General features: G+C 49.7%; 1 protein-coding gene across 2 annotated transcripts in view; it reads right to left on the reverse strand.

The window, feature by feature from the left end:
• Window positions 1-22,811, reverse strand: part of GRIN3B (glutamate ionotropic receptor NMDA type subunit 3B) — a gene marked incomplete at its 5' end in the record, with an annotated part of 41,608 nt that overhangs the window by 13,523 nt on the left and 5,274 nt on the right. For both annotated transcript variants that reach the window (XR_013834550.1, XM_079960480.1), the window contains 5 exons: window positions 2,402-2,517; window positions 6,454-6,599; window positions 7,123-7,884; window positions 10,881-11,163; window positions 11,923-12,518. Coding sequence is in view for 1 of the 2 variants with exons in the window: in XM_079960480.1 (XP_079816606.1) it covers window positions 2,402-2,517; window positions 6,454-6,599; window positions 7,123-7,884; window positions 10,881-11,163; window positions 11,923-12,518 (1,903 nt within the window). The remainder of the gene's footprint in view (window positions 1-2,401; window positions 2,518-6,453; window positions 6,600-7,122; window positions 7,885-10,880; window positions 11,164-11,922; window positions 12,519-22,811) is intronic.

The following is a 22,811-nucleotide window of genomic DNA, read 5'->3' on the forward strand; positions in this document are numbered from 1 at the left end:
CTCAAATCTTACACTGGCCACTTGGTACCACTCACTCTGGAATAGGGAGAAAATTGCGCATAATTTGATATTTTGACAAGGACTGGAACCTCCTGGCGCTTTTAATGCAATTTGGCACTCCTTTATGCCATATAAAGCATCATTTTCATTACAGCCCGCATCACGAGCCTTGCAAATAGATAATCTGATAAAACTTACATTCTCAACTTAGATTTTGTTATTTGAACCCCTCTGCGACTGCACTCATTCTATCGTTTTCATCTTTCAATTTTCACCTGTTCTCTCTGTTTGATGTACGTTATAAAATGAAATAAAGAATCTTCTCATCACAACGCCAGCAAAAAACCACCCCTCCTCTCTCAAAAAATATAAATCTGGCAGATGAAACTGGATCAATTATTGGGGAGTGGGAATCAAGTGTGGTGTGGGGGGGGCGAGAGAGAGAGAGAAATAATGGGTTCATTTGTATTCCGCTCGGCTCCCCAGTTTGCCGAAGAGCTAATGAGAAACAGGGAGATCAAAAAGCATTTCAGATGATGCTCCAGCGAGGGCAGCCTGGAAATAATTAGGGATGTCAAGAAGGAGCGAAAGCGTTAGGGGGTATTGGGTGCTCCCCTCCTCCACCTCCGCACCCCATAAACCCAAAGAGGATTTGCAGCAAAGTTTGCAATGCCGCCCCCTGCAGACCCCTGGCTGCTCCTGGGGCAGAAGGATGGGGAAACAGAATATTCCAGCGTGGAGAGGAAGTAAGAAACAAAAAATGAAACAGATTTTCATGCAGGAGCAGGGAGCTTCAGTTGCAGGGAACGGCTCAGTAGAACCCCCAAATGCTAGGGACAAAGAGGTGCGAGACCCAAACACACACACACTAAAAACCCGATTGTGAGTTCTACTCAGAGAAGACTCCTTGAAATTCGCAGACGTAGAGAGTCCCACTCAGAGGCAACCTATTGAAATGAAAAGGTGGTGACTCACTTCAGTCCACTGATTTAATGGGGGCTACTCTAGAACCTAGGGAAACGGGTGGCGCTGTGGGTTAAACCACAGAGCCTAGGACTTGCCGATCAGAAGGTCAGTGGTTCAAATCCCCGTGATGGGGTGAGCCCCCGTTGCTCTGTTCCAGCTCCTGCCAACCTAGCAGTTCGAAAGCAAAGTGCAAGTAGATAAATAGGTATACCGCTCCAGTGGGAAGGTAAACGGCGTTTCCGTGCGCTGCTCTGGTTCGCCAGAAGCGGCTTAGTCCTGCTGGCCACATGACCCGGAAGCTGTACGCCAGCTCCCTCGGCCAGTAAAGCGAGATGAGCGCCGCAACCCCAGAGTCGGCCACGACTGGACCTAATGGTCAGGGGTCCCTTTACCTTTACCTATTATATATATATATATAAGACCTTAATAAAACCCAAGGGGTGCCCTCCTGTTCTCAGTGTGGCCCCCAAATGCCCCCAAAGGGAAGCTGGCAAGCAGCACCTGGTTGCAGATATTAAATACTGCAAAGCTTGAAGCAACTGGAAGCACTCCTGAAAATATTATTCAGACTTTTACGGGCGGAACTTAGTCCTGCTGGCCACATGACCCGGAAGCTGTACGCCGGCTCCCTCAGCCAATAAAACGAGATGAGCGCCGCAACCCCAGAGTCGGTCGCGACTGCACCTAATGGTCAGGGGCCCCTTTACCTTTACCTTTACTCTAGAACCTATTAAGGTTCAGTTCAACTCACAGCACCACAGAGTAGGAGAGTTTGAGGGGATCCCTTTCACTGGAGGCTTTTAAGCAGAGGTTGGATGCCCACCTGTTGGGGATGCTTTAGTTGTGATTCCTGTATTTCAGGGGGTTGGACTAGATGACCCTTGGTGGACCCTCCCAACTCTACCATTCTACGCGTTTCCTCAGTCTTGCTTCTCCGCTTCCCATAATGCTGGAGTAGACAGACCATTGGTCTGATCCTGCAGGCTCTCCTAATGTTCTTACAAACCTTTTTTCAAACTTAAAGCCACATTCCCGATAGGTCACTCAGAAGAGCACATGGCCCTCAAAGGGGGGGGGGGCTTTCCCCTAAAGGACAGCTTGTGTGTGTGTGTTTGGGGGTGAGAATGTGAAGTCTGCAGTCTCCAAAGGAGCCAACTGTGCCGCTGCGTCTTCCCGCCTCCTCCCCCAAAGGAAAACAGTTGACCCCCGGAGAGGCATCTCTCATCTCCCGCACTTTAATATTTAACAGCCCCACTTAAAAGATTGATTGAGGTGACCCAGTTTCATTACGGCGAGATTGGGACTGCGATCGCCCCCCTCCCGCCCCCCCTCTCCTCTCTCTCTCCATCTCAAAACCCTTCCGCTACGCTTCCTCGCTAAATGAGCAGGGCTCGGGGAGCCATGAAATAAAGTCCTTTGACGTTTCCCCTCAAACCTTCGATCGCAAAGGGTTTCCCGACAGTGAGGAGCTTGCAGTCGGAGTCGATGGACACCTCGTAATCGAGCAGAGATTTGTCCATGATGAAGGCGTTCAGCTTCGGAGGGTTGGTCCTGATGAGGAGAGACCCAAAACCCCGAGTTAATTAAAACAGATAGACAGAGCTAAGACTGAAGCGCTGAAGGTTTTGCAAGCAGACACCATAAATTATTAGAGGTATGAATTGCCCAGTCTGAATTGCCCTTGAACCATATAACCCAGTTCTGTTGCAGATCAACTGACCTCCATTTCAGGGGGTTGAATTAGATGACCCTTGGGGTCCCTTCCAACTTTACAAGTCTATGTTTCCAGCTCCTTAGAGAACTGAACTAAGCACCAAACAAATGATGGCAAATGGCGCTGAGCCTCTGTTGCTCCATCTCCAGCAAAGCAGCCATTCCTTTGCTGCAGAACTTGGACAGGTCAGCAAGACATGACCTTTACTAAACCTGAATTGTTGCATAGCTCAGACCTAAGGTATTGCAAAGAGCAGATGCACAACAGTAGTATATATTGTTGGCCTCCATCAGTCTTGAGAGACAATGGACTGTGCCTCCAGGTGTGAAGTCAAATTGTTGCAGTGACCTGCCTGGGGGGCAAACCTGGCCAATGTGTCTGGGGGTCCTGAGCTGCCCAGGCAGCAACACCCCTCTTGGCCTTGCTGATGGGGTTCGAAGGAAAACAAGGAAGACGTGAGCAGCGGCTACATTATTACATGAGCACTGTTCCACAGCATTTGATATTTTCATTTACATACATTCATTCGAAATAAGATGGGTTTATGAAGCAATTCTATATTCTCCCACCACGCTGACAAAGAGGAGAAGCTGGTGAAATGCAAACAGGGGACACAGAAAGGGCTGAACTCCTCAATGCCTTCTTTGCTCAGTCTTCTCCGATAAAGAAAACAATGCCCGACCTGAAGAATTTGGAGCAAATGATTCAGCAGAGGAAACACAGCCCAGAATAACTAAGGAGATAGTACAAGAATACTTGGCTAGTTTAGATGTATTCAAGTCTCCAGGGCCAGATGAACTGCATCCAAGAGTATTAAAAGAACTGGCAGATGTGATCTCAGAACCACTGGCAGTCATCTTTGAGAATTCCTGGAGAACAGGCGAAGTCCCGGCAGACTGGAGGAGGGCAAATGTTGTCCCTATTTTCAAAAAGGGGAAAAGAGAGGACCCAAATAATTACCGCCCAGTCAGTCTGACATCAATACCAGGGAAGATTCTGGAGCAGATCGTTTAGCAAACAGTCTGTGAGCACCTAGAAAGGAATACTGTGATCACCAATAGTCAGCATGGATTTCTGAAAAATAAGTCGTGTCAGACTAACCTGATCTCGTTTTTTGACAGAATTACAAGCCTGGTAGATGAAGGGAACGCAGTGGATGTAGCCTACCTTGATTTCAGCAAGGCATTTGACAAGGTGCCCCATGATATTCTTGTAAAGAAGCTGGTAAAATGCGGACTTGACTATGCTACCACTCAGTGGATTTGTAACTGGCTGACTGACCGAACCCAAAGGGTGCTCATCAATGGTTCCTCTTCATCCTGGAGAAGAGTGACTAGTGGGGTGCCACAGGGTTCTGTCTTGGGCCCGGTCTTATTCAACATCTTTATCAACGACTTGGATGATGGACTCAAGGGCATCCTGATCAAATTTGCAGATGACACCAAACTGGGAGGGGTGGCTAACACCCCAGAGGACAGGATCACACTTCAAAACGAACTTGACAGGTTAGAGAACTGGGCCAAAACAAACAAGATGAATTTTAACAGGGAGAAATGTAAAGTATTGCACTTGGGCAAAAAAAATGAGAGGCACAAATACAAGATGGGTGACACCTGGCTTGAGAGCAGTACATGTGAAAAGGATCTAGGAGTCTTGGTTGACCACAAACTTGACATGAGCCAACAGTGTGATGCGGCAGCTAAAAATGCCAATGCAATTCTGGGCTGCATCAATAGGAGTATAGCATCTAGATCAAGGGAAGTAATAGTGCCACTGTATTCTGCTCTGGTCAGACCTCACCTGGAGGACTGTGTCCAGTTCTGGGCACCACAGTTCAAGAAGGACACTGACAAACTGGAACGTGTCCAGAGGAGGGCAACCAAAATGGTCCAAGGCCTGGAAACGATGCCTTATGAGGAAGGGCTAAGGGAGCTGGGCATGTTTAGCCTGGAGAAGAGGAGGTTAAGGGGTGATATCATAGCCATGTTCAAATATATAAAAGGATGTCACATAGAGGAGGGAGAAAGGTTGTTTTCTGCTGCTCCAGAGAAGCGGACACGGAGCAATGGCTCCAAACTACAAGAAAGAAGATTCCACCTAAACATTAGGAAGAACTTCCTGACAGTAAGAGCTGTTTGACAGTGGAATTTGCTGCCCAGGAGTGTGGTGGAGTCTCCTTCTTTGGAGGTCTTTAAGCAGAGGCTTGACAACCATATGTCAGGAGTGCTCTGATGGTGTTTCCTGCTTGGCAGGGGGTTGGACTCGATGGCCCTTGTGGTCTCTTCCAACTCTATGATTCTATGAATTCTGCGAAACAGTAGTCAATATCCGGAATCACTGTTCAGTGTTGGACATCATATTTGCTGAATACACAAACTTCACAGCTTGTCTTTCATCCTACACAGTCTGGTACCTCGATTCATTTAAAGATTTTCAGAGACTTTGAGACTAAAGATTTCATTTTGTTATGGTTTGAAGGAATTCTATAAAGGTTGTCCGTTGCGTATGTACATGGACATCGTGTTGCCTGGACATTGCTGACGTTCTCTTTGCAACACAAGGGTTGGTTTGGTTACCTACTGGCTGCAGGAGTTGCCGGAAGGAGGTGTGCAAGGCACCATTCAACCACCTTAGGGACTCCACTCTGCATTTGTTTTGGATTTACTGTTGGGCCTGTTCTTCTGAAGATATCCCGCAAAGCAGGGGAGGCTCAGGGCCAGAGTTTTCCTTCTCCCAGATGGGCTCCCTTCCCAGGTGGACAAGCCCTGTCTGCCCCTCCCTTCCCTCCACAGCATGTACAGAAACCCCTTTTTCAACAGGCGTGTTTTTAGCAGGCGCCGAAAAGAGCACAGTGAAGGCACCTGCCTTCTTGACTCCTGGACCCACACTTGGTCTCGTCCAATTATTATTATTATTACTATTATTATTATTAAAAGGTAAAGGACCCCTGACAGTTAAGTCTAGTCGCAGACGACTCTGGGGTTGCGGTGCTCATCTCTCTTTACTGGCCAAGGGAGCCGACATTTGTCCATAGGCAGTTTTTCTGGGTTGTGTGGCCAGCATGACTAAGCCGCTTCTGGCGAACCAGAGCAGCGCACGGAAACACTGTTTACCTTCCTGCCAGAGCGGTACCTATTTATCTACTGGCACTTTGATGTGCTTTCAAACTGCTAGGTTGGCAGGAGCTGGGACAGAGCAACAGGAGCTCACCCCGTTGCGGGGACGACCTTCTGATCGGCAAGCCCAAGGCTCTGTGGTTTAGACCACAGCGCCACCCTTGTCCCTTTATTATTATTATTATTATTACTACCCCTCCCCTAACACCCCATACACCCCATCTATATATCCATGGGTGTAGCCAGGATTTACTGTATGTCGTGGGGGGAAGGGACACCCAACTCATTAGTCTTTATCTGGCTTTGTCTAGCAGAGCAGATTCGGAATGAAATGTCTCCACAACCGTTGTTTCAAATTACTTTCTTTTGACCCCAAGTGCTCAGAAAAATCTGTCATAACCCTTCTACAATTTCTGCTTTTAGTTACCGGTAAGTATTGTTATTTATGTACTTGATTACAGAAGGGGGCTACGCTCATGTATCTCTTTTACCTTTCCAATGGTACCTCTCCTGGCTGTGCTGGCAGCACTATTTCAAAAGATGGGTTTGTTTTGGCTTGCGTATTTCTTTGGGGGGGGGGGGGAGTGTTGATTTGGTCGGTCTCCCTTCAAATGCAAACTGAACCGAGTTTTCCCACCCCCTCCACCCCCAACTCACTTGAGCATTTTGATGCCTGCGGGGGTCGTGGGGACACTCAGCCGCCGCATGTATTCGTGCATGTCTGGGAAACTCTTCTTGATGTATTCCTCCGCACTGCTCTCCCAGACAGTCCCAAATCGGAATCCTTGTGACGGATGGTGCAGCTGCCAAAAAGCAAAACAGGGACCACATGGTGGTTTTTTTTTTAAATAGAAGCAAGCAGACTTAAAACTGTAATTTGAGATTCCTGTATTGCATGGGGTTGGGGTAGATGACCCTTGGGGTCCCTCCCAACTCTGAGGTTGTGGTCTGGGAGCAACAGCTGGACTACGGCATTAGTTGTATAAATGGCAAGGGCCACTAGGTGGAGCTGTGCAGCAGGCAGAGCCGTGCAAGAGCCACTAGGTGGCGCTGTGCAGCAGGCAGTGCTGTGCAAGGGCCACTAGGTGGAGCTGCGGAGCAGGCAGTGCCGTGCAAGGGCCACTAGGTGGAGCTGTGCAGCAGGCAGAGCCGTGCAAGGGCCACTAGGTGGAGCTGCGGAGCAGGCAGTGCCGTGCAAGGGCCACTAGGTGGAGCTGCGGAGCAGGCAGTGCCGTGCAAGAGCCACTCGGTGGCGCTGTGCAGCAGGCATGGCTGTGCAAGGCCAGCAAATGGCAGCACTCAGAGGTTACCAAACCCTGCACTGACCTTGGGGTCGTGAATCCCAGACAGCTCCTCGAAGGTCTTCTCTCCCACCATCACGGCAGCCAGGTTGGCGGTGTAGCTGGAAAGGACCAAGAGGCAGAAGATGGCCCAGAGGTTCATCAGGAAGCGCCCGGTCCAACACTTGGGGGTCTTGCTGGAGACTGTTCGCCCAAAGAGGATGGCGTAGCAGAGGTTGAGCGCCGAGGAGTAGGAGAAGATCTTCATGCGGTTGCGCCCGTGGGGGGTCATCCCGTAGGGGCTCTTCCACTCGTAGAGGGTGAGGAACAGGGCGGTCATGTGGAGAGCCACAAAGATGCCCACCCACATCGTCCAGTGCAGCGGCCACATGAAGGCTCCAATGGGAGAGGCCGTGTCCCGGACCCTCACCAGGATGCCCAGGCTGGTGGAGAAGAAGGGGCTGGTGAAGTCCATCACTTGGCTGCGGGCCGAGTTGATGCTGAAGGACGTCACGGCCATGTGGGCCGTCCCGCTCAGGAGGTCCCCCACCAGCCCTGTCCAGCGGCCGTTCTTCCAGGCCCCGTACTTCCCGTCCCCCACGATGTAGAGGTCAAAGTCAAAGGGGAGGTCCTCGGCCAACTTCTCCAGGAGGTCAATGCAGTAGCCGTAGCAGCATTTCCGGTACTCGGCGGGGACCGAGCCATTCTCGGAGTTGAGCTCGTCAAAGAGGGTGTCCAGCACGGCCGAGTCGTTGGTTCGGGGGTCCAGACACAGCTGGCCAGCAGGACAGTTGCCTTCTTCATCCACCTGCATAAACCACAAATTAGTCTCTCTCTCTCTCTCTCTCTCTCTCTCTCTCTCTCTCTCCTAGATGTCAGGAGCCAGCCAGCAATAAATCACACTGTGCAAGTTGGAGTTAACTCTTTACCAGCAAAAACACGATCTGCACAGACTTGGCTGAGCATCAGGCCTGATGAGCACAGCAGTTCACCCCCACTAGGTCTTGCCATGGATCAGTTGCCAAGACTGAAAGCCACCCATAGCCATTTAAATCCCCTCCTCTCCAGGGTTTCTCCCAAGCAATTGGAGACTGCGTCTGCGGGCAGCCAACCTCCCCTCTGCACTTTTCATGCCCCTCCTGGTCCTGGGAGACAAGAGGGAGGGGAGCTTCTTGCAGCAGGAGGGGGAGACACCTGTGACTCTTCAACATCTCTGCCTCCTGGCCTCCCTCCTCTCCTGCTTCCGCTTCTACCACTGACTCCCCCTGCTCACTAAGCTCAGTTACTCCTTCAGCTTTTGACCCTGTGGCATTAACTGGTGGAACTCCTCGCTGCAGGGTGTTCCTTATCCCTAGGACAGAGGTTTTCGAGTCTACGGCTCCCTTGACCAACAACTTTCTTCCTGTAGGACCCTTGTGGGCCTCAGGAGCCCAGTTATGCCCCCCCTTGCCTGCAGAGCTGGCAGCCTCTTATCCTTTTTTGGACACCCTCCCTTGTTATGTGTTCCCTCAGCCTCCTTCCCTCTGCCCTCTCCTTCGGAGTCTTCTGGGCAGCCTGGGAAGAGGATGCTCCCAGCCTAAGTGGCTCAACAGAGACTGGCCAAAGGTGAACATGAGGCCAGCACCTTACCTGTTAGAATTCCTGCTCTCTGATTGCAGTCATGGGATTGTTGTCTTTCACATGACGGTGTATGTTTTGACTCCACAGAGTGGGAAGTGACGGAGACAGGATGTTTGTGTTCCTGTGTTCCGTGAAGTGGGACTGTTGTCTTTTGTTCCTTTTCTCTTTGCTGTCTGATGCTAGAGAGAGAGGGAGCCATGTTGCCGTGCTCCGTGTGTGTTTATATGTAAATAGAGTAGCCAAACTGCTGAGTTGCTGAGGTCTGTCACGCAAGGTGTGCAAACTCTGTGGATCCCTCAGTGTGCCGGTGTCAGTTGGCATCGGTCGCTGTGATGTTTGGGCTGAAGAAAGCTTATGAAGCTCCCGAACGACTGACCAGGAGGGAGGGAACATGGCAGTCGGGCGTGTGTCTCTGCCAGGGTCCTACTCAAATGTAGGCTGATTTCCTGACATTACCTTGGGAGGCAGCAGTGGCAGCAGTGGGCACTGCCAGGCCTGCATGGCGGAAAAGCTCCTTTTCTGAGCACTGGGCACTCAGCTCCCAGGCAGGCCTTGCACGCAGCAAGCACAAGAAAGGCCAGAATAGCGCCTGGCTGCCCAGCTGCCCACTTGTCTATCCATTCCCAACTGTCTGACTGGGCTCCCTCACCCGCTCGCTTGCTTACTCCAAGGCTGCCTCAGCTCCTGGCACCCAGCACCCCCTGGCCAGCCCCAGAGGCACCATTCGCCTGCGGAGCTTGTAGCCAAGGCTGCTGCAACAAACAGCTGTGCAAGCCTAGGGGAGGCAGAGATAGAAGAGGGCATAGGGAGGGAAGGGAAGAGGAATAGAGGACAGTGATGCCCGCTGCACCCCAGGGTGCCACAAAACACGGGTTGAAAACCTCTGCCCTAGCTCAACAAGGAAGCTTGGCTTAAAATGATGGGGAGAATGGTTATGTAAGCTTTCAGAATATTGTTGTTGTTGTTGTTTAGTCGTTTAGTCGTGGCCGACTCTTTGTGACTCCATGGACCAGAGCACGCCAGGCACTCCTGTCTTCTTCAGAATATTTAGAATTAGCCAAATTGACAGATATAAGAAGACAAAAACCAAGAAGAAGAAGAAGAGTTTGGATTTGATATCCCGCTTTATCACTACCCAAAGGAGTCTCAAAGCGACTGATATTCTCCTTTCCCTTCCTGCCCCACAACAAACACTCTATGAGGTGAGTGGGGCTGAGAGACTTCAGAAAAGTGAGACTGGCCCAAGGTCACCCAGCAGCTGCATGTGGAGGAGCAGAGACTCGAACCCGGTTCACCAGATTACGAGTTCACTGGTCTTAGCCACTACACCACAGGGTGCCTACATGAATACCTTAAAAGCCAAGGTTTGAGGACAGAAATCTGGCTGAGTCTGGAATAACCTTGTGAAGTGAAAGGATAAGAAAGAGGGATTTATATCTGGATGCTAGGATAGAGGTGATCAGGAAAAAGGAAGACACAATGAGAGGTAAACGAGGTGCTGTGGGATTGGTGGAAGTCAATGTTTGTTTTTCTCTTTAGTGTTTATATTATTAACTTGTAAGATATGGATTTGTTGTTTTTTTGTATGCTGGTTTTTGTGTTTTGTGTATTTTTATTATTCGATATTTTTCGTGTTGTTGCTGTTGTGTGGAAAATATTAATAGAATGTATTTTTAAAATTTTAAATAAAAAATAAAATAAAATAAAATGATGGCTCTGTCTCCTTGTCCTCGTGGGTTGTGTCGTACTCAGAGTAGGTCCACTGAAATCAATGGGCATGACCAATTTAAGAAAGTGGAGCTCCTCTGAGTCTGACTTGGATGGACACCCTCCTCTGTGAGTGGTTAATGTGCGTTAACAGCCAGCCGTTCTGCACATTGACCAGCCTTCCTAGAGAATGTGCACACAACCTGTCCACGGAGAGGGGATTTTGCACATTTCCTGGTAATGTAGACAATTACCAGCAGGCCTTGGGGAGCACGTGTATCTTGACTGCTTTATTCTTTTTTTCTTTTGGTACATTTCCCAGCCATTGTGCATAAGGTCCAAGAGGCTGTGAGGAATGTTGCACAATGACTGGCTGTTATGCACATTAACCCACACCTCTTACCCAACGCAAACAAGATTCCTTTTTTTTAAAAAAAGCTTTTGAATAAATGCAGGCGCTTTCTGGTTCGTACACACCTCCCTGGTGAAGACGAAAGGGTGCTCTACCAAGGTCACCACGCGCAGTTTCATGCGGCAAAACCCCTCTGCCTGGTTCCTGCGCTGTAGGTGCTGGGGCCACATCCCCTCCTCCACCTCCATCTCGCCCCCTTTCCAGGTCCCCACCGTCACCCAGGTGGGCTGCCCCACAGAGTCCCTCAGGAGGCTCCAGACTTTGTAGTGGCGATCTGTGTGGACGCGGGACGTGTTGTGCACGAAGACCTCCCCCGTCTGGCCGTGGAAGGACGTGTTGGCTAAAAACCTGGAACCGAGAGAAAGAGGGAGGGAGGGAGAGAGAGAGAGAGGAAAGCAGGAAGCTGGGTTCCTGGTAAGATACGCTGCATTGGTTGTATATGTAAACTTGTAGAACTACCTGCCACAAGAGAAAGGGGAGCAGGAGCATGACATTCCTGGTCGGTCGTGCTGCAATAGTTGGATGTTAACTTGTGGAAGTAGCAGAGCCTTAAAACTGTCTCAGAGGTTAACAGGAAGTGAGTGCAAGCCCCTCCTGATGAGGAGCACCCAGGTTCCCAAAGAAGCCTGCGGATCTGGACCTGCCTCCTACCACTCAGCCTCCATGACTCCCTCTCTATTCTGGGCATAATTGAATCAGTCATTCTCTCCCACTGCAGGGATACAGCACAGCTGCCAGTCCTCACAGGCAGCTGCCTGTTGCAACTCTGTATGAGTCAGGGCTTGCCAGACCAGATCACCCAGTCCCTGCAAAGAAGAAATGGAACCACCTGCCCACAGGAGAGGCTGCCTGTTGCATCTCTGGAAGAATCCCCATTCTTAGCCTGTCACATCTCTTGACAGGTCCCTGTTTTGGGCTTGCCTCTATGTCAGGCATCACCCAACCCATGCAGAGATGAGGCTCAATCACCTTCCTGTTGCATCTCTGGATGAGTGCCCCTTCGCAGTCTGCTGAGAACGGGAACTCGCACTGGCCACAGCTCTTCTAAAATGCGTTTTTGTCCTCCCCCTAGCCATCACAAATTTCTGGGACCCCCGGCTTACTCACTGGGAGAGGTAGCGCCCTGAGGACTCGGAGGCGACGGTGTGCTTGTCGTTGCAGTTCACCATTTTCTGGATGAGGGCGAGGTCCGGGCGGATGTAAACGGCCCTGGAGATGGCCCTCGAAACTAGCTCCACTGCGTCGTGGACAAACTGCTCCAGGGACGGCCTGCCCACCTCCCCGTAGGCTAAGAGCCCCAGGGGCAGCCCTTCCGTCCGAAGCTCGTCCACATTCTGGGGCTGCCCCAGCACCCAGTGGAACTCCTGGAGCACCCCGAGGTCCCTGGCCGTCCGGAAGACCAGCTGGGAGTGGCGGGCATTGCAGCCGAAGAGCAGAGCGGGGCCGGGAAGTTCCCGGTATTCCTCCAAGTGGCGGCGCAGGAGGCGTGCGGCCTCCGTCTCCTCCAGGAAGCTCAGGTCCACCACAGCCGTCCTCTCCAGCTCGGCGTAGCTGCTCCACAGGTCCACAAAGGCAGGGACGTCCCACGCCTGGCACAGCACCAAGGTGACCTCTCGCCATTTGTTGGAGCGGAATATGTTAGCCAGGAGCTCCAGGAGCGTCTCAAAGTCGTTGCTCCGGTCCATGTGAAGGTGGAAGGGGTTCTGATCCGGGAAGGATGAGAAACAAGGGGTGGGGGGTTGAATTATTTGAAGAGCAACTGTAATCAGCAAATTACACTAGTAGGACTACAAGAAGTTTTGTAAGGAGAAATGTATGAAGTGTTAAAAGGTAAAGGTACCCCTGCCCGTACGGGCCAGTCTTGACAGACTCTTGGGTTGTGCGCCCATCTCACTTAAGAGGCCAGGGGCCAGCGCTGTCCGGAGACACTTCCGGGTCACGTGGCCAGCGTGACATCGCTGCTCTGGCCAGAGCCAGAGCCAGAGCCGCACACGGAAACGCCGTTTACCTTCCCGCTGGTAAGCGGTCCCTATTTATCTACTTGCACCCGGAGGTGCTTTCGAACTGCTAGGTTGGCAGGCGCTGGGACCGAGCAGCGGGAGCGCACCCCGCCGCAGGGATTCGAACCGCCGACCTTTCGATCGGCAAGTCCTAGGCGCTGAGGCTTTAACCTTTAGCGCCACCTGCGTCCCTCCGTACGAAGTGTTACCAAGTTGTAAAAGATAGAGATATTGGTTATGAGTTTGAAATGTACAGTGGTACCTCGGGTTAAGTACTTAATTCGTTCTGGAGGTCCGTTCTTAACCTGAAACTGTTCTTAACCTGAAGCACCACTTTAGCTAATGGGGCCTCCCGCCGCCACCATGCAATTTCTGTTCTCATCCTGAAGCAAAGTTCTTAACCCGAGGTATTATTTCTGGGTTAGTGGAGGCTGTAACCTGAAGCGTATGTGACCTGAAGCGTATGTAACCCGAGGTACCACTGTAATAGGGAAGATAAGAAATGCATACTAAGAGATTAGACTGGAAAATTTTCAGACAGGATTGATGGAAGTCAAAAAAATTGAATAAGGTGTAAAAGTATGTTTAATTACTGTTGAAAATGATATGTCAAAAAACTTATATATATATATATATATATATATATATATATATATATATGAGAAACAAGAGGGGCCCGCAGGGAAGAGAGTTATTTGTTGATTTCTTTACACAATCACAGCAACACAAATATTATGTGCCCAAAAATGGCACAGGGAGGTGGTACCTGCCAAAGCTGGAATATGGAGAACCGGCAAGTTTTGACGTGCAAAATTAGAGATCAGAAAGAGACCGGTTTTAAAGAAGGTTGGAAAATGTTTGCAGAATACTGAAAAAATGTTAGAATGCAAATAGGATTTGAGTGAGAACAGCAGCGGGGGTGGACTTTTTGTTTGTACAGTGAGATTAGGTGAAGGTCTAGAGTTACTATGACATTGCAGCATAAATTGAATTTTGGAGGGAACCGTGGAGGGAGGGAGGGAGGGAGGGAGGGAGAGGAAGTCACAGGTGGAATGACTGATTGGTAAATTTGAAATGTTGTTGAATTGTTTATTTAAAATAAAAAAATAAAAGTCTGCTGCTGGGATCGCAGTCGGCAACAATGCAGGAGAATGTGGTATTTGTCTCACGGAACCAGTAAGGAATTTGGTTTTATTTTTATTATTTATTTATGTATAAAATTTGTACACCGCCTTTCATCCATAGATCTCGGGGTGGTTCGCAACAGAAAATTACAAGATAAAAAAAGCAAAATGCATAATAAAAAACGAACCCAAAATCCCACTTCCCACTTAAGGGGCGATTCCATGGCAAGATCTGCAGGGATCTAGCTTAGGATTCAGTGGATCTCCAGCTCATCTGGCTGATTCCTGTTTGGCCAGCTGTAAATCCGCAGTCCCGGGACAGTCAAATATATACAGGCATAATTTGTTCATTCTGGACCAGAGAGGGGGGGACTTAGATTGGATCCTAAGCCTGTTCAGTTCTGTTCTGGCAACCCAGCATGGAACACTAACAAAAATTAAAATTGTGATTAAAATTGTATAACCTGATTAATATTCTACAGGCTGATTAATATTCTACAGCCTTTTTAATGTGTCTACAGGAAGAGGGGGGGTTACTGTTTTGCTGTTTTGTTTCAATTATTTATTTGTTTTTATCCTGTATTTTATTCCGTGAACCGCCCTGAGATCTTATGATAAGGGTGGTATAAAAATCTAATAAATGAATAAATACTAACTCCATCATGCATTAATTAGACTTAAGCATGTTGGTTATATGAAGCTGGCTATTCCACAGCTGTCTCATGGGTTTTTATTACACACACACAGAATTCAGCAATTCAACATCATTTCAAGTTTAGCAATCAGTCATTCCACCTGTGGCTTCCCGTCCCCCCCTCCAGGGTTTCCCCAGAATTTCAATTTATGCACCATATTATAGTTACTATAGACCAGGCATAGGCAAACTCGGCCCTCCAGATGTTTGGGACTACAATTCCCATCATCCCTGACCACTGGTCCTGTTAGCTAGGGATGATGGGAGTTGTAGTCCCAAAACATCTGGAGGGCTGAGTTTGCCTATGCCTGCTATAGACCTTGCCCTTATCACAAAAGAAAAATCGAAAGTTCACCCCCACTGCTGTTCTCACTCAAACTCTACTTGCATTTTAACATGTTTTACACTGAGTTTTTAAGTATTCTGCAGGCATTTTCCTATCATCTTGAAAAACCAGTCTCTTTCTTATCTCTAATTTTGCACATCAAACTTGCCAATTCTACATGTTCTCTCAATTTCAGCTGCCATTCTTTTTTGGTGGCTGGCACAACCCAGCCAGATGAGTGGCTAATAATAATAATAATAATAATAATAATACGTAGGTGAGCCCCCACAGTTGGAAGCAGAGCAAAGAGGCAGGCGGCCACTAGAGGTCATCAGAGTTTAAGCTCACCTGTGCCAGAGATGGAAAAGAGAGGTGGACTTTTAGGAGGGTGGGATGTTTGAAATCCCCCTCCTCTCATCGGGAAAGGAGGGGTGCCTTGCAGAATCACGAATGTGGGCAAAAGGTTGCTGGACCAGGTGGCTCTTTACGTCTGAAGATCCCTTCTGGATCAAGCCCATCTAGTCCAGCGTGCTGTTCTCACAGTGGCTGCAAGCAAGATTCGAACACAAGACCAACTCTCCCCCTGCTGCCATTTACAGCAACTGGAGTTCAGAGGCATTGCTGCCTCCATGGGGGGTGCAGAGCATAGCCATCCTGGCTAGCAGCCACAGGTAGCCCTCTCCTCAGTCGGTAGAGCAAGAGACTCAGGGTTGTGGGTTCAAGGCCCACGTAGGGCAAAATAACCCGGCATTGCAGGGGGGTTGGACTAGAAGACCCCCGTGGTCCCTTCCAGCTCTAGGATTCTATGAATCTTCCTCATCTAGCTCAGTATTATCCACACCAGCAGTTCTCAAACTTTTCTTCTCCGGGCGACACTTTGAAAATAAAAATTTGCAGCATTGGAAAATAAAAACAAACAAATAAAAAACACTGTGGAACGTCCTCACATCTGATGTCGAAGAAATAAACAACTATCTGGTGTTTAGAAGACATCTGAAGGCAGCCCTGTTTTGGGAAGTTCTTAATGACTGATGTTTTAATGTATTTTTAATCTTTTGTTGGAAGCTGCCCAGAATGGCTGGGGAAATAAAATAAATAATAATAAATAAAATAACAACAACAACAACAACAACAACAACAACAACAACAACAACAATAATACAGTTCCGAGCAGTACTTGATTTATAACACAGAACACCACTAATTTATCATATAATCATGGGGCACCCAGAAAGCATAAAACAATGCAGTTACATAAGAACAGAGAATCATAGAATTGTCGAGTTGGAAGGGACCGCAGAGTCATCTTGCCACAGCCTTTGAGAACCACTGATCTACGCAGAACCTACAAGTGTCCCTATTTTCCCAAAAAAGTCCAAGACTTACAGAAGCCATCCTGGTTTCTGATTTGATCCCGGAACGTCCTACTTTCCTATTGGACGTCCCTATTTTCATAGGAGAAATGTTGGTGGGTATGGAGTTATGCAACCCCCGAGCAAAGGAGATAAGTCACTATACAAGCTTTAGAATACAGCCCTGATGACAGCCCTGGATAGGGAAGTTTTTTAATGTTTAATGTTTTATTGTATTTTTATATATGTTGGAAGCCGCCCAAAGGGGCTGGGCCAACCCAGTCGGCTGGGCACGATATAAATAAGAAAGCTGTTGTTGTTGTTGTTGTTATGATGGAATAGGACATCCCTAGAGCCTAGGGCTTGCTGATCAGAAGGTCGGCAGTTCGAATCCCTGTGACGGGGTGAGCTCCCGTTGCTCGGTCCCTGCTCCTGCCAACCTAGCAGTTCGAAAGCACGTCAAAGTGCAAGTAGATAAGTAGGTACCACTCCGGCGGGAAGGTAAACGGCGTTTCTGTGCGCTGCTCTGGTTCGCCAGAAGCGGCTCAGTCCTGCTGGCCACATGACCCGGAAGCTGTACCAATAAAGCGAGATGAGCGCTGCAACCCCAGAGTTGGCCACGACTGGACCTAATGGTCAGGGGTCCCTTTACCTTTACTTTATTTTCACTGGAGAAATTTTGGAGGGTATGCAACAGCCCTCCAGGGTGTCAGAATTAGGGGAATCTCCCAGCCCTACCTGAAGATGCCACTGGGGTTGAACCTTCTGCATGCCAAGCAAGCGCTCTGGCACTGGGTATCATCTCCTCACCCCACCCAAGTCCCATGTTGCTCTGGGACGTTCTACAAGACTGGCATGCGCTCTGTGCCAGCGACTCACAACCCTTCTTTTACACACCAAGTCAAGGTTCCGGACCTCATCATTCTGATTTTCAAACTGGAGCAAATTGAGCTGCCTAATACTGACTCGGAACGCCAAGCTACAGCCGCCCCCCTAAAAATAAATAAAAATAAAGCATGATTCCAGCACGAGGCGTGAGAGTACGCACGGTTGGTTCAGGACACCTTCCCTCATGCGCACATGCGTTGTTGAACACTGGGGGTGGAAGAGGAGCAATGCTCAGAAAGACGAATCGCCAGCCCAGAGCTGGTACGATCACGTCAAGGTCGTCTCCACAGGGCGCCTTGAGCCACACTTATTGATGTTTTCATTACTGTTTTTCTTAATAAAAAAAGTGTTTATCACTTTGGGATGCTTTAATGGGAAGTGATTGATGAACACAATGAAATACACTGAAGAAAATGTGCCCGTTTGTGGGTGATGCAGGAAATTGAGGTGGGTGGGTGAGGGAATTGGAAACGGTAACCACGTCCGATGAAGACCATCATCACATGTGAAATGTCGGTTGCTAGCTAAGCAAATAGATCTGAAAAGAGCGCAGGGATTATTGCAGGGTTTCTATGGTGCCTGCTTGCTCTCAAGAGGCAGGGAGTTCCACAGAGCCACACGCACAAAACCATTAGCCCCCTGCAATCGGAAACTGGAACGAAATAGTGACTGAGCAGGAGATCCTAATTCTGTTTGATGCACACAGCTCATTCGGTCTGCAGAGGCATGGTTGGAAAAGTGCTCCATGTCTCTTAGGAGAGAATGCCTCTTCTGAATCAGAGTTTTCCCAAATTGGGGTCTCCGGCTGTTTTTGGACTACAATTCCCACCATACCTGCTAGCTAGGGATGATGGGAGTTGTAGTCCAACAACAGCTGGGGACCCAAATTTGGGAAACCATGTTCGAAACAGAGGCATTCTTCCACCTCCCGGAGAATTGCTCTTTTAAAATAGAGGTGTTCCTTTGTCTCTTGCATGCGGCAGGAAATATTGAGGCAATGTCTCTTCTGAACAGAGGTGTTTCTCCATCCCTTGTAAATTCATTTTTGTTCCTCATAGAATTGTAGAGTTGTAAGGAGCCATGAGGGCCATCTATTCGAATCGACTTTTGCCCAACGTGGGGTTCAAACCCATGACCCTGAGATTGAAAGTCTTATGCTCTACTGACTGAGGTATCCTGGCTTTAAAACAGGGCTGTCCAGCCCACCAGATCTCCTCCTTCGGCCGACTTTGCTGTTTCAGCCAAGTCCCAAGGAGAACCACCGGCCCCAGCTGCCCATGTCCAGAACTTTCTAATAGACTGTCTGGAGACAGAGGAAATACAGCACAATAAAAGCCTCCTCTCCGAGTTCAACCATCATTTATATCGCTTTGGACAGGAAGCAGGAGGAAAACGGAAAGTGCCCAGGCAGCTTTTCCAAAGTTAACTCAGGCTCCGGACTCCGGGTGGCAACTCTGCTGCAAGAGAGATTTGTGGGCTGGATGGAAGCCCTGGCGGAGGTTTGCAAGATGACACCACACAAATAGGAGTTGTTGGTGCCCGTCTCTGTAGGAAAAGGAAACATTTGGGAATGGCACAAACCAATGGGACCTCATATTCAAAGGTAGGTGCTGACTGGCCATGGAGGTTCTATTGAAATATTGCCAGTCAGATGAGTTGGGTATAAATAATAAAATGGTGGTGGTGGTGATGGAATAGGACATCCCTCTTTTCATCAGAGAAATGTTGGAGGGTACACATTTTCAGAGCTCAAGGACACATTTCCAGGTTGCCAAAAGCACTAAAGCAGGACTGGTGAGGGGCATGGCCCATGGAGAGGGGGTGTGGCTTGGGGAAAGCCCTGAGGCTGGGGGGGGGAGAGTTCTTGAGGGCCACATCAGACCACTCCACCACCTCCTCTCTGATCCAATGAGCCCCCGCCATACGGCTGCCTAATGTGGGGTCTAAAATTATCAAAGTGCAGCGCGGATGAGCCCCCGATCCCCAAATTTCGAAAGTGAGCCAGACTCCCAGAAAGTTTCTCATTGTGCTGCCTACGGAGTCGGTCTCTCCCCCTCCCCAAATGACACACTTTCCAGCAGCAGTGATGGGAGCAGCGACTAATTGGCCATGGCAAAATCTCAAGGGGGATCCTCACTGTGGGATCATGAAATTATCATAGCCCTTCTTGCCTCACAGCTGATAAAGATCACCAGGAATGCCCTGGCAGAGGAAAGCCCCTGTCTCCTGCCCCCTCCCCAAACCCCACTCCGCTGCTACCCCATAAATATACGTCTGCAGCTCCAGCCCTGCTGAGAATGAGGCTTTGGGGAGACCTCTGCAATGGATGTCCTTGAGATCGTAAGTGGGCAAAGCAATTATTTACTAATGGAAGCCGGTTATCTTTTTGGAGAGACTCAGCGGGACCCCAGGGGTCACCCTGGGCAAACATTTTCCTCTCTGCTGACAGGCTATGGCTGCTTTTATTTAGCAAAGAGTGAAATGGCAGGGAGGACAAGGTGACAACTTGAGGCAAATGGATGCAGATTGACACAGCGATCTGGCTTTAATTGTGGGCCCCTCATTGTCAACTAGGGACGCAGGTGGCGCTGTGGGTTAAAGCCTCAGCGCCTAGGGCTTGCCGATCGAAAGGTCGGCGGTTCAAATCCCTGCGGTGGGGTGCGCTCCCGCTGCTCGGTCCCAGCGCCTGCCAACCTAGCAGTTCGAAAGCACCTCCGGGTGCAAGTAGATAAATAGGGACCGCTTACCAGCGGGAAGGTAAACGGCGTTTCCGTGTGCGGCTCTGGCTCTGGCTCTGGCTCTGGCCAGAGCAGCGATGTCACGCTGGCCACATGACCCGGAAGTGTCTCCGGACAGCGCTGGCCCCTGGCCTCTTAAGTGAGATGGGCGCACAACCCCAGAGTCTGTCAAGACTGGCCCGTACGGGCAGGGGTACCTTTACCTTTACATTGTCAACTGGTGGTTTCCAAAGCTCTCAATGAATGACTCTCACAAGAGGAGGGACGGATCTGCCCTCTCCCCAAGGCCAGACCCTCCAAGTGTCTCTATTTTCCAAGATTTACAGAAGCTGTCCCAGGTTCTGATTTCACCCCAGAATGTCCCGCTTTTCCTTAGGAAGTCCCCATTTCCATGGGGGAAATGTTGGAAGGTATGGAGAAATGCGACCCCAGAGCCAAGGAGATGAGTTAACTAAATAACCTTTAGAAGACATCTGAAAGCAGCCCTGGATAGGGAAGCTTTTAAAAATGTTTCATGTTTTAATATACAGTGGACGCTGTATATTACGTGCGGGATGCACATTCACAACCCACAGCGTTTGCAACCTGCAGCAGCACATCTGCGCACATGCACGTAACCTGTTCCGGTACTTCCGGGTTTCGGCGGGTGCTGCTCATACATGTGCAGACGGTCAAAATGACGTCACGCGCATGCGCGGAAGTGGCGAATCACGACCTGCGCATACGCAGACGTGAGTTGCATTCGCTTCAGTATGTGAACGGGGCTCTGGAACGGATCCCATTCGTATCCAGAGGTACCACTGTATGTTGGAAGCTGCCCAGAGTGGCTGGGCCAACCCAGTCAGAGGAGCAGGGTATAAATAATATGCCAGCATTTTTCTGCATTCCTGGGGGTTGGACTAGGTGAGCCTCAGGATCCCTTCCAACTCTACAGTTCTATATTGCCTGTGTTGTGTGGCTTTGTCAGGGCCAAACAAAGCCTGAGAGATGGAAGAACTCCTCCATTTGGAGAGAGAAAGATCAGGCATGGAGAAATCTACAGGCCAAGGGGAGGTTAACTTTCCCCGTGTTGCACCATAAACCGTGCTCAGCCCTGAAGCCACCTCTGTTTTAGCCCAACTCCTTCCCTCTCTCCTCTGCAGATGGGAGACCTCGCCTTGCCAAGCGATGACTGTGTTGACTCATCTTTCATTTGTTGCAGGAGAGAGATCTACGATGTCACTTTACCTTGGATCCAGAAGTTATCTGCTCCATAACGAGGCTATTTTTCACAGCAGAAGGGAGCGATGTCAAGGTAAAAAAAACCTCTGGAAAAGTTGCCAAATGTATTTTTTTTTTAATTTGTTTTTTAGCTGGAACCTCAACACCTGCTGGGCTTCTTGACGGATGGGTGTGTGGCAACGTCAAAGAAATGGCTGTTGTGTTCTAAAGAGCGAGGCAAAGAAGGCAGGATGGACGGTTCTAAAGATCTTGGGGAATTTACAACACCACTGCGAAACCTGCCGTGCAAATTGGGCTTTGCAAGAACTTATTGATGGCCAAATGTTCTGCCTCCAGCATCCAGTATCTCTGAGCACAAGCTGCTGGGAGTGGTAAGTGGGGAGAGTGGCTGTTGTACTCAGGTCTTGCTAGCGGGGGGGGGGGGGGGGGCTTCCCATTTGGGGTATCTGGTCAGCCTCTGTGAGGACAGGAGGCTGGACTTAAGTGGCCCATTGGCCTGATCCCACTACAGGGCTCTTCAGAGTTTCTTATGATTCCTCAGTGGAGCCTGCATGAACAGAGCTAGTGTACCTTAAGGTAAAGGTAAAGGGACCCCTGACCGTTAGGTCCAGTCGTGACCGACTCTGGGGTTGCGGTGCTCATCTCGCTTTATTGGCCGAGGGAGCCAGCATACAGCTTCTGGGTCATGTGGCCAGCAGGACTAAGCCGCTTCTGGAGAACCACAGCAGTGCATGGAAATGTCGTTTACCTTCCCGCCGGAGTGGTACCTATTTATCTACTTGCCCTTTGACGTTCTTTCAAACTGCTAGGTTGGCAGGAGCAGGGACCGAGCAACGGGAGCTCACCCCTTTGCGGGGATTCGAACCGCCAACCTTCTGATCAGCAGGTCCTAGGCTCTGTGGTTTAACCCACAGCGCCACCCGCGTCCCTTAGAACACGTCTACCTTAGAACAGTGGTAAACAAGTGTGGGAGAAGATTATTGCTTTCACATGGATGGCAGCTAACAGATTGGGGTTAAATCCTGACAAGATACAAGTGCCGTTTTGTGGGGGACAAGGGGTGGGCGGGGCTGGGGGACTCCCTGGTCCTGAATGGGGTCACTGTGCCCCTGAAGGACCAGCTGTGCAGCCTGGGGGTCATTTTGGACTCACCGCTGTCCATGGAGGCACAGGTCAATTTTGCATCCAGGGCGGCTGTCTGCCAGCTCCATCTGAGACACTCCCTGCTTGCACCCTGTTTCACCAGTGGTCCATGCTCTGGTTTTCTCCCGCTTGGACTACTGCAAGGCACTCTCTGTGGGGCCACCTTGGAAGGTGACTCCAAAATGACAACTAATTCAGAATGCGGCAGCCAGGCTGGTGACTGGGACCACAGAACACCGGTCTTGAAAGACCTACATTGGCTCCCAGTACGTTTCCAAGCACAATTCAATTCAATTCAACACATGCTGACCTTGAAAGCCCTCAATGGCCTCGGCCCAGGATACCTGAAGGATACCCATCATCCAGCCCAAACATGGAGGTCCAGCTCTGAGGGCGTTTTGGCAGTTCCCACACTGTGAGAAGTGAAGTTGCAAGGAACCAGGCAGAGGGCCTTCTTGGTGGTGGCGCCCACCCTGTGGAATGCCCTCCCATCAGATGTCAAAGAGATAAA

The sequence above is a fragment of the Podarcis cretensis genome, assembly GCF_951804945.1.
Source record: "Podarcis cretensis genome assembly, chromosome: 18".
Lineage (NCBI taxonomy): Eukaryota > Metazoa > Chordata > Lepidosauria > Squamata > Lacertidae > Podarcis > Podarcis cretensis.